Source organism: Ambystoma mexicanum, chromosome 11 (assembly GCF_040938575.1).
Source record: "Ambystoma mexicanum isolate Mex_15411 chromosome 11, UKY_AmexF1_1, whole genome shotgun sequence".
In the NCBI taxonomy this organism is placed as follows: domain Eukaryota; kingdom Metazoa; phylum Chordata; class Amphibia; order Caudata; family Ambystomatidae; genus Ambystoma; species Ambystoma mexicanum.
The window spans coordinates 76,632,847-76,644,486 of record NC_090934.1 but is presented as its reverse complement, the minus strand read 5'-3'; the positions used below and the strand labels follow the sequence as shown (position 1 = coordinate 76,644,486).

Here is an 11,640-nt window from a genome sequence, read left to right as displayed (position 1 = left end):
TTATGGTTTTCTTCCAAGGTGGCTTATCTGCTTTCTCTGGTGGCCTAGAGGGTTGCCTGCTCAGGGACTTTGGGGTGGGGCAGATTGTTAGTGGACCCCGTTATCATGGAACACTGTGCAAAAGTGTTGTCTACAGCTCTTTTTCAAACAGGATTCTGGATCTTATTTGGGAACATCATTGTGCGGGCATGTAATGCTTGGTTTCTGGGCATGGCGGATGAGTGTATGCTCCGCCTGAGCCAGGAAAGTCAGCTGGAGTAAGGCCTGGCTTGTGAGTGTCATTCTCCAGTTACTACTAAAGGAGGAAGTTGCTAACCGAATTTGGACTCCAGTGCTTCCTTCCATGGAAGGTATCTCTCAGTGGCCCCAGCAACTTCTCAACGAGAGTCTCAAAGTTTAATAACAAAACATTTTATTTAATGCAAAACAAGTGCAATCACAACAAGGCAGGATGGGCGGCCTCCACAGGAGCGCGCCATTGCAGTTATGTACACAGGGCGGCCATTTTGTCACATTTAATGAATAACAGCAGCGTCCGTTAAGGCACCAATCGAAGGCAGTGGATCCAACAAAGTTTTGAAAACATTAAACAGTGCAATGCATTAAATAGTGCAGTGTATATTACAGTGCAAATCTCCCCCTTCTTGGCCAATCCTTCACTTGAGCTGCTTGCTCATCACATCTGGGCATTGCGTGGCGTATGGCGGTGCTTGCCAAGCTGTGTAAACTGTCATGTTTATGGAGGCAGCTGTGAGTAGCCCGGCACATGGCAGTGAGGCGGCTTGCCCAAGAATCTAAAGTGTGCCTAGTGGCTGAGCTGAGGTTTGACAGTGTAAAAAGATGTCTTCGAAGGCTTGGGTCCACATGTTCACATCTCAATTCAAGGCTGTAATGAGTAGACGACACTCTGTGAGCTCGCCCATGAATTCCAGTTAGACTGAAAACTACAACTGGAACTTATACCCTGAGCCCACAAAACCAAATGTCCCGAATGTAGTGTACAGACCCATATCTAAGACTAGACTAGTGGTCTGCACCATTTGTCTTTCGAGATGTTTTGGACTACAACCACCAAAAGCTCTAGCCAGCACCCTCAATGGGGTGGCATCATAGGAGTTGTAGTTCAAAACAGCTGGAGGGCTGCAGGTTGCAGACCTCTGAACTCGACCATACTCCTGTATCTTCTTCATGGGCATGCAAACTTCAGCTCTCCAGATGTTTTGGACTACAGATCCTATTAGACCTCCCCACCAGGTGCGGGCCGATGTGGTTGTAGTTGCAAAGCAGCTGGAAATGCAAAGGTTTGCAGACCCCAGTAGACTAAGTACACAACATCTCATGCTCGAATTGAACCACATAACCTGGCCTTTTTCTAGATCACACACACACACACACATACATACACATTCACACACACAGATACACATGCACAAATGTTTTATTTTATTATGGAAAGACTCACAACATCACACCATGAAAGTTGTTCAGACCATACCCCAGATGACATGCTAGAACACACACCCCAACTTAACACTAGCCAAAATACCCCAGCTCTTCTAGTCCTTTGCCCTCCCACACAATCTAACTATCCCTCCCCCTTGATCCTTAGCCTCATTACACCCAAGAGACAGCATTTCACGGGACACCTGATTTCTGCACAGTAGATTATGCACCCTTACCACTCACAAGGCCACAAACAAAACCAGCCCTCTCAGGCACCCATCTCATTCGACCACACACCAAACCCTCCCCTTGAAGCCAGGACCTTAACTCTTTGGAGCATAACACATAGCCTTCACACCCTGCTCACTCGCTAGACCACACACCCAAATGTCTACCAAAAGCCCAGACCGTAGCTTTCTAGAGCGTGATCCATAACCTATACGCTCTGAACTATCCCTAGACCACACACCCAACTGTCTACCAAAAGCCCAGACCATAGCCCTCTAGAGCAGGATCCATAACCTATACACCCTGAATTATCCCTAGACCACACACCCAACTGTCTACCGAAAGCCCAGATGTAGCTTTCTAGAGTGTGATCCATAACCTATACTCCCTGAACTATCCCTAGACAACACACCCAACTGTCTACCTAAAGGCCAGACCCTAGCCCTCTATAGCGTAATCCATAACCTAAATGCCCTGAACCATCCCTAGACCACATACCCAACCATCTACCGAAAGCCCAGACCGTAGCCCTCTCGAGAAGGATCCATAACATATATGGCCTGAACTATCCCTAGACCACACACCCAACTGTCTACTGAAAGCCCAGACCCTAGCCCTCTAGAGTGTGATCCATAATCTATACGCCCTGAACTATCCCTAGACCACACACCCAACTGTCTACCGAAAGCCCAGACAGTAGCCATCTAGAGCGTGATCCATAACCTATACGCCCTGAACTATCCCTAAACCACACACCCAACTGTCTACCGAAGGCCCAGACCGTAGCCCTCTAGAGCAGGATGCATAACCTATACACCCTGAACTATTCCTAGACCACACACCCAACTGTCCACCGAAAGCCCAGGCATTAGCACTCTAGAGCAGGATCCATAACCTATATATCCCTGAACTATCCCTAGACCACACACCCAACTATCCCTAGAACACACGCACAACCTTCTACTGAAAGCCCAGACCGTAGCCCGCTAGAGCGTGATCCATAACCTATACGCCCTGGACTATCCCTAGACCACACACCCAACTGTCTACTGAAAGCCCAGACCGTAGCTTTCTAGAGCGTGATCCATAATTTATATGCTCTGAACTATCCCTAGATCGCACATCCATGCTGGCCATTGGGATGGATTTTCCCGGATCCAAAATCCCCAAAAAATATCTCCCCAGATGTTGGAAAACCAAGGTGAGATTCCAACACAGGTCCTTGGGATAAAGGTTGAGACACTTCCCCACTCCACATGAGTGTCTTGTCCAGATGCATGTGACTATCTCTGTTATGAGTGCAATATTTAAGCAATCTTTGTGCATTTAAAAGGTGGGAACCTTTCTTACTTTGCTTGCAGCATCATGGGAAACACCCCTTACTTGAGTTATTTTACAGGTATTAATAACTCATTGAGCTCCTGAAATGCTATTTTATGTTATGTTATTTTTCTTCTATCGCGCCAAAGCCTGTGGACATCCGGGCGCCGAGAGACAAAAAGACAGCAGGCTACCAGTGAGGGGAGAGAGTGCTAAGAGAAGAGATGGGTCTTCAACTGTTTCCGAAACGTGAATAGGTCCCCGGTCTTACACAGTGCAGCTGGCAACGTATTCCAGGCCATAGCGCCTAGGATATGAAATGCTCTGCCAAGCCCGCGGGATCGTTTCACACGGTACTGAACTAATAAAATATCTTCCGCTGATCTGAGTCTTCTTGTGGGCTGATAAACACTTATAATATCTTTCAGATAAATTGGTGCAGTCCCAAAGACGCATTTATGACAGATGGTAAGTACTTGAACCGAATACGGGCCTCAACAGGGAGCCAGTGTAATTTATGTCGAGCAGCGGTAATCGGTTCAGAACATTTCATCTGAAAAATTATGCGCATTGCTTTATTTTGTACTTTTTGGAGTTCATCGATATCGGCTTTACTTGCCCCACACAGGAGTGAATTACAATAATCCACACATGGTAGAATAACAGCTCTCCCCAGTTTAGTGCGGTTTTCGATGGAAACAAGTGGGGCAACCTGTCTGAGCACTTTAAGATGGTAATTGGTGCTCTTTGAAATAACTGTTATGTGGGCATCACAGTCTAGACTACTCTCCATGTACGTGCCTAACGTCTTGACTTTTTGCACGACTTTTATGTCACTGCCATCAATCCTAAAGCCTGAGTACGCCTTGTCCAGATTAGTTAATGCCTGGCAGGGTCCAAAAAGCATAAACTCAGTTTTTGAGGCATTTAGGCAGAGCCAATTAGTAGACATCCACTTTTTTATCAATTGATACACCATGTCTACCAAGTTTTGGTCAGTATCATGATTACCTGTGATGTCAACGACCAATTGGAAATCATCCGCATAATTGCAAAAGAAAATCTGGAAGAATTCCAATTCGTTACAGAGGGGTAGGATATAGATATTAAACAATTACGGAGAAAGGCATGCCCCCTGTGGGACACCACATGTCAGTAGTTGTGGTTCAGAGGCACAGTCCCCCAAGTATACTTGGGATTGTTGACCCTCTAAAAACGACCTCAACCAATCTATGGCATTTGCAGAGAGGCCCCCGAACGATTTCATTCTCTCAAGAAGGATGTCGTGATCAAGCAGGTCGAAGGCTGCCGATAAGTTCAACAACATCAGCAGCCCTGACCTACTTTCTTCTAGTTTAGAAAGCATAAATGTCTGCAGGTCTAGAAGGGCACTTTCAGTGCCATGATAACTTCTGAAACCTGACTGTTTAGTGTGAAGTATATCAGCTGCCTGTACATGGTCCTGCAGTTGAATGGTTGCTACCTTGTCTACAAGTTTGAGTAGAAACAGGGTATTTGTAATTGGCCTTAAGTTAGCCGCGTCTGAACGATCCAATCCAACTTTTTTCAATAATGGTGAAACTGCCACATTTTTTAATGGTTGGGGAATTTTGCCTGACCGAAAAGAGGCATTGGCGAATCTACATAGGAAAGGCGTGAACTACTCTTTGTGCTCCAAAATAATTTTCGATGGAAGAAGTTCGCCAGGACATTTTGTGGGATGCATAGATTTCAGGATATTTATCATTTCCACTACGGTGGCTTCCTTAAAGGTAAAACCAGTGGCGGGTTCAGTTTTAATGATGATGTTGAACATTAAATCTGGTTTGGTGTCAGTCAGCTTAGTATCGAATGGTGGTATTTTATTGGGCAGCGATGTTGACTTGACTGTAGTCGATGGGGAAGTCAAAATATCCTGCTTAATTTTATCTTGGGCTTTGCGTAATTTGTCCGCAAATGCTTTTTGTACTCGGTCGCAATCTTCAACAGTGGGTTTAATAGAAGAACCACAGGCGGTGGGTTTTTCCCAGGATCTAAAAATGCGGAAGAGTTCCTTAGTCTGATCTCCTGCAGAACTGATTTGATTATTGTAGTGGGTTTTCTTAGCCTCAAGGATTACTAATTTGTACTGCTTATGTTTATGCTTCCAGTCCAATAAATTGGTCATAGAGCTATCTTTGTGCCAGATGTGTTCGGCCTGTCTTTTACTATCTCTAAGATCTACCAGAGAAGGGGAAAACCATGTGTGATGATTTGGTAGGGTCTTGGAAATTGAAGGGTTTATTCTGGGAAAGTGGTTAAAAATTCTCCCGTGTTTGCCAACACCCGATACACCCTTTCCCCCCAGGCCTGCATCGCTGGTGGGATCCCACAGTTAATCATTTCCACTTCCAGCACTTCCCAACCCTCAACTTAAAACCTAGACCTTTAGCTCTGTAGAGCTTGACCCATAGCCTATGCAACCTGACTCCTCATAGCCCACACAGCCAGCATGCTCCCTGAAACCAAGTCGATAGGTCCCTGGAGCACAGGCCATGGTCTAACCACCCTGGCTTCTCCTTGGACCACAGACACCCATCCCTGTATGGTACACACCCAGCACTCCCCCCAAAGCCCAGGCCCTTGGCTTTCTAACCCTGGCCCCTGGAGCATGACCCATTACCTATCCACCCTGACCACTCTATAGACCACACAGCCAGCCCTCAACTTGAAATCCAGGCTGTAGCTCTCTAGAGCATAACTCATAAATTAAACAACCGGCCTCTCCCTAGACCCCAGGGCCCAGACAATCATCTCATTAGGCCACACATCAAGCACAAGTGCTGTCCCTAAAGCCCAGGCTCTTTGCTCTCTAGAGCATAATCCATAGCCTGTACACCCTGACCACTCCATAGACCCAGACACCCATCTCAGTATGCAACACACCCAGCCCTTCCTCTGAAGACCAGGTCCTAAGCTTTCTGGAGCATGACCCATTACCTAAAACACTCTGACCCCTCTCTAGACCGCACAGCTAGCCCAACTTGAAATCCAGGCCCTTATCTCTCTAGAGCATGACTCATAAGCTATGCACCCCTGACCTCTCCCTAGACCCCAGGGCCCAGACCATCATCCTATTAGGCCACACAACCAGCCCTTCCTCTGACGCCCAGGCCCCTAACTCTCCAGAGCTATACCCATGAGCTATAAAACCTGATGTCTCCCTAGACCACAGACCCTCCATCTCAGTAGATCTCCCTGTAGCCTTCACACGAGGCTAAACCCCCTGAATAGTAAATAGACCTGGCCACTGAACTCACTAGACCCCACCCCTTACTCGTTGGCACAATTCCCCGGTCACTCAGTGAAACAAGCCCCTTACTTTAGGGGCCTCACCCCTTAACCACACTAGATTACTCTCCCAAACGTCCCACAGCCTCACCCCTGATATCAGCAAACCTCACCCAGGATCCAGCGGGACGCCCATCTGACCTCATCCCTGACATCACAGGAACATTCCATATGACCTCAAATGAGCACACGCTCTGTCTGGAGGGCCTCCTGGGACTTGACCTAACAGCTCTGCCATTTTTTGTTCAGGACCACGAACCCCAGCATTTGAACTCCAACCCTTCACATGCCAGCGCCGCTGTGAGGCGCCAGTGGTACTCCTGTTACTCCTCTTGCCACCAAAGTGCTGTCATTGGCAGGTTGCTGGTGGAAAAGTGGTCATGAATGATCAGGGAGGTCAGTAGCAATGAAAGACACGAAGGTGGGAACTAAACCTCAGATGCAGTGCAGTCCAAACATTGGCTTCGAGAAGATGGTTGAGTCGGTCGGTGCTCCTGGTGATGTCGCCACGAGTTACACATTACAAAATGGCGTCCGACCCGCCTGCCCGAAATATAAAGGGAGCGCTGGCTTTCAAAGTGAACAGTGCACACATACCCCAAAGTGCTCAGGATAACCTACAGTAAGGGCCCAGATAGAGGCAGTCTGGGCTGTGGGGAACCTATAGGGGTCTCCATGCAGTCTGATGCCTGTACAAGGCCATATGCCATGGTTTGCTTGACCGGCCTTTGACCGATGCTGAAAACTTGCCAATCTCACTGTTAGTACTGCCTTCCTCTGACCACATGAGAGAAAGCATAAATTAAGTTTATTTTGAGAATGGTCCTTTCTTCCCACGACCATTTATTTGCGTTGAGTCCATCACAAAGTGGTGACCTTTGCCCTCTGGCGTCTGCCAGTCCATACAAAATAAACAACAGACATGAAATGGCTTCTCAAATTTCCTAAATGCCCCTAAATTTCGCGGTGGAGACGTTCTTGCCCCAAAATTGTCCATCCAGCAGAGCTCATGAGTGCCACACCTGTGCCCTCCATGCTCCGATCTGTCCAAGGGGGACTTAGTTTGTGGTGTGCGTTTCTCAAGTCAAATCGCTCAGAGCTAAACGTACTGCTGCTTAGAAGCTGAGCTGCTTGCTCTGCTGGAAGGTTTGCCGCTGGTCGCTGTGGGACGGGAGAAGGCACTCTGTGGTGAAGGGTCTAGTGAGGCCTGGTCCCCCTGGCTTAGTGCCAGGTGCTTCTCTGTGTGGAAGTTAGCCCGGTTCTCCTCGGTGGACAACTTATTGTAACCAGGATATGGCGGGTAGCCCTCATCCATAGGCAGGTGATAGAAGAATGACCTGTCCGTGAAGGGTGACGTGGCGTCGTCGGTTTGCTTCTGCGAATCGTTGGGTGCCAGCGGATGGGATGGAACCTTCTTCGCTCTATGGGATACGCCGCGGCACAGCACATGCAGCAGCTCCAAGACATTGAGGAACAGCGAGACCAGCGACACCACCATCATGAAGATGATGAAGATGGTTTTCTCTGTTGGCCGGGAGACGAAGCAGTCCACTTGGTGGGGACATGGGGGGCGTTTGCAGACGTACACTGGGTGCATGACGAAGCCGTACAAGTACCACTGGCCCAGTAGGAAGCCTGCCTCGAAGAAGCTCTTGAAAACCACACTGATGGCGTAGGTGAACATCAAGGCTCCTCGGATCTTCACCCTGCCATCCTTGTCCACCGAGATCTTGGCCCGCTTCTTCTCGATCGCTGCTATGGACAGGTCCAGCTGGCCATCCTTGGTCTGCAGAGCACGCAGCTCGCCTTCTTTCTGCTTGAGCTTCTCCTCCCGGTTGGACAGGTAGATGACGTGGCCCAAGTAGACCAGGGTGGGCGTACTGACAATAAGGAACTGCAGCACCCAGTAGCGGATGTGGGAGATGGGGAAGGCCTTATCGTAGCAGACGTTCTCACAACCTGGCTGCTCCGTGTTGCAATTGAAGTCAGACTGCTCGTCCCCCCAGACGGACTCCGCCGCCAGGCCAAGGATCAAGAGGCGGAAGATGAAGAGGACCATGAGCCATATCTTGCCCACCGCGGTGGAGTGTTCCTGCACTTGGTCCAAGAGCTTCTCCAGGAAGCCCCAGTCACCCATCCTCTTAGATCTGTGCTACCTGCAACCCAGAAGAACAGAAGAGTTAGTGAACAAACCCCAATCCCAAGAAGAACATGAAAGAACACATTAAGTTGGGCTATGGTGGTCTCTCTTATGTACATCGCTGAAAGACTCTTGCTGTCAAAACTCTACACAACCATCCTAGCCATGAAACAAACTTCCAGTACTCAATATCATCTCTGTGGCTTTTCCAATGCGAAACATCTGTTCTATTTTAAGACTTTTGTTGAGGAGCTAGGAAACATGGTCTGTGGGGGGAATACGGCAGAAGGAGTGACAAGGGGCTCATAAACCGCAAATGGGTGTGGGCCTTTACATGGCATTGGCAAATACCATTACATAAGTGTTTCTGCAAATGTCCACGAATTTTGCCAAAGGATACAACAATATCCCAGCTGTGAATTCCGGTGAATTTTTCAAAGGTGTGCGTTATCGTTCATGTCTCAAACTGCGACAAACAGAGGAGTCGGGTCATCATCAGTGGAGTAACTTTGCTGAAAATATAGGGTGGGACGTAACATCTAAATGAAAGGGGCCCCTGCCAAATGAGGGGGACAAAATGGCATGCGACAAAGGTTTGGGCAATGGACAAACACCTTTGTCCCCCCCTAAAATTACGCCAATGGTTATCTTGTAGGACAATCAAGAGGAGGAACAGGGTGTACACTGGGAAAGCGTTATACGTGCCTAAACAAGTTATCTGCTATTGAACCTTGATGTGTCAATTTACATCATGCATAATCGGTTTGGTGATGTTTGATTGTCTGATAAATGATCGCGGCAAACTGTCCGAACACAAACTGCCCGCATGTGATCAATTATCAGAGGATCAACCGCACTCACACCAACCCACAACCCTCAAACCCCATCCCCCGCCCCTACTTACCTGTTAGTTCGCCGCATGGTCCACTTCAGCCCAGCAGCGTCAGATTCGTCCCTCTAACGTGGGTCGGATCCGACGCTACAGGGTCCCTTTTTCTTCTTTGACATTTTTTTTTCCGGTCCCCCGCCTCCAATATTGAGGAAGCAGGGACACCCCTGCAACTCTCCAAGGCTAATACATACCGATCATAGGGAGCAGGGGACACTCCCGCAACTCCCGCTCCACATGTTCGGTATGTTTTAGCCTAATTGTTTGTTTTTACTCAATCGAATGGTACTGGCCAAATTCGGTCAAATGTATCATTCGATCAATTAAAGACGAATAATCACATTGGACAGATTGAGGCATTGCACAATGTATTGATCAGGAAAAGATATGAATACGTGTTATGATATGATAGGTTATTTATAATGCGCTTAATACCCGAGGTTTCTAAGCGTGGACCCGGGGATCAAACCTATGTTGCTCCATGTCGTCTTGCTTCCATGGCGAGCACGTTGCCGCTGAGCTATCCTCCTGAGACTGACCTGTGACATGTGTGACGGCCATCTGTGCGCATCTTTTCACCCCACCAGTTAGGCTGGTGCACTCACCGATTCACAGGTTCAAACTCGCTTTGCACTGCTGAAAAGTGACTGAGCAAAGTTTTTTTTTTGCAAAGTCAGTATACAACGTAATTTTTATAGCATAAATGACTTTGCGCTGACTTTGCACTGCAAACATACACTTTGCACAATTCCATGAATCAGGGTTTGTTTCGGCACTGCAAAGTCACTTTTCAGCAGTGCAAAGTCACTTTGAACCGTGCACAACAGTCCATGGATCTGGTCCTTTGTGTCTCCACTGCCTTTGTGCATTTTCTTCTGTGGCTCTGGACAGATCCAGGGGTCATTCCAGACACCTCATAAAGTGGAAGACATCTCTGCTTTGACTTTCTTTCCCAGAGAGTAAAATAATGTAGCTACTGGTTCCTGTCTGCTGTGTGTCCGGGGATGCAGCGGGTGTAGTGGCATGGAACCGTGGCAATGTAAATGGACTAGTTCCTTCTGCTGCCATGTTGGATTTAACACTCCAATGGGGAACCTTATTTTCTGCAGTGTTGACCCTCATTTTTGGCTGAGATCAGCGTCCATGTTGCATCCAGTGGCAGCACTAGTCTAGAGGATAAAGGCAGCCCTTCCTGTACTCTTTTCCAGGACGGGTGCCACTCTATTAGTTGAAAGATCTGAAATCCTCCCAGATGAATTTCCAGACCAACAAAAGGAATGGAACATGTTGATATCACATCTGCACAGAGACAGTGTGGCCATAAAAAACATGCCTGTCTTGGCAAACCACATTTTTTCATGCACAGGCATGGCTTTAAGTGAGCCAGGGCTAGCCAAGACTCCGCCCTGGCAGTCTCCAAATAATGAGACATTGAACCAGGGCTCTGCCAGGGTTGTGCCAGGTCTCCCCAGGCTGACATCCTCATCCAGATTTATTCCCTGCAGTAATGCAAATGAAAATGAGTGTCAATACTTCTCTTCAACAGTAGATGCCACTTTTAGCCACGCTTAGACCCCACAACATGAGTTAAAACACAGTGCTTGTTTTGAAACACTGAATGGAAATTCTACCAGAAGGTGCTGTTTGCTTTTTACAGCACGCATTAAAGAATTGTCAGTAGAATTATTTTTATTTGTAAAAATCATGGATTTCTTTCAAAAGAACTGTGGGCCTGCATGGTCCGTTGACCTTTTTTGAGTTGAAGTTCTATTTGAGTATATTTATTTTGGCCAACATTTTTACACACATTCATTACATTGCAATGCATCTTTTGAAGTAACATGTATTCCTTTTCATTGCACATATGAAAATGTGATTGTCTCTGTTGGGTCCCTCCTTAAGTTACAAAGTCCCTGCCACTTCTAAAGGTTTATTATCTACTTGGGAAGCAAAGCTGTGTGAGACCCTTTCTAGGACCCACCCCCCAAATATAGTTTCATGACATGTTAGAGACCCTCCTTGATTTCTATCCCACTTAAAGCCCTGTGCAGAAGTTCAATATCGAATATTAACAAGTGCCAGAGTGCCATGATGTGCCGAAGGCGCAGTGAGGTAGCGCATTCATTCACAGATAGTCGTCTCCCACCACCCCTCGAAGGTCTTCCAGGCTCACTGGGGGAATTATAGCAACAAAGATTTTAATATGAAAAAAACGCATCATAAACTTTTTGTGTTTTTACAGCACGCTTCATAGTGGAGAACAGCTTCTAAGCGGTATCAGGTAATGATG

General features: G+C 47.4%; 1 protein-coding gene across 2 annotated transcripts in view; it reads right to left on the bottom strand.

Moving 5' to 3' along the window:
* Positions 1 to 389: 389 nt before the first annotated feature.
* The window catches only part of LOC138503078 (gap junction alpha-4 protein-like), a 42,827-nt gene continuing 31,576 nt past the window's right edge, over positions 390 to 11,640 (bottom strand). For both annotated transcript variants that reach the window (XM_069622566.1, XM_069622565.1), the window contains exon 2: positions 390 to 8,477. In XM_069622566.1, coding sequence (XP_069478667.1) covers positions 7,421 to 8,458 — 1,038 coding nt within the window. In that variant the 5' untranslated portion in view covers positions 8,459 to 8,477 and the 3' untranslated portion in view covers positions 390 to 7,420. The remainder of the gene's footprint in view (positions 8,478 to 11,640) is intronic.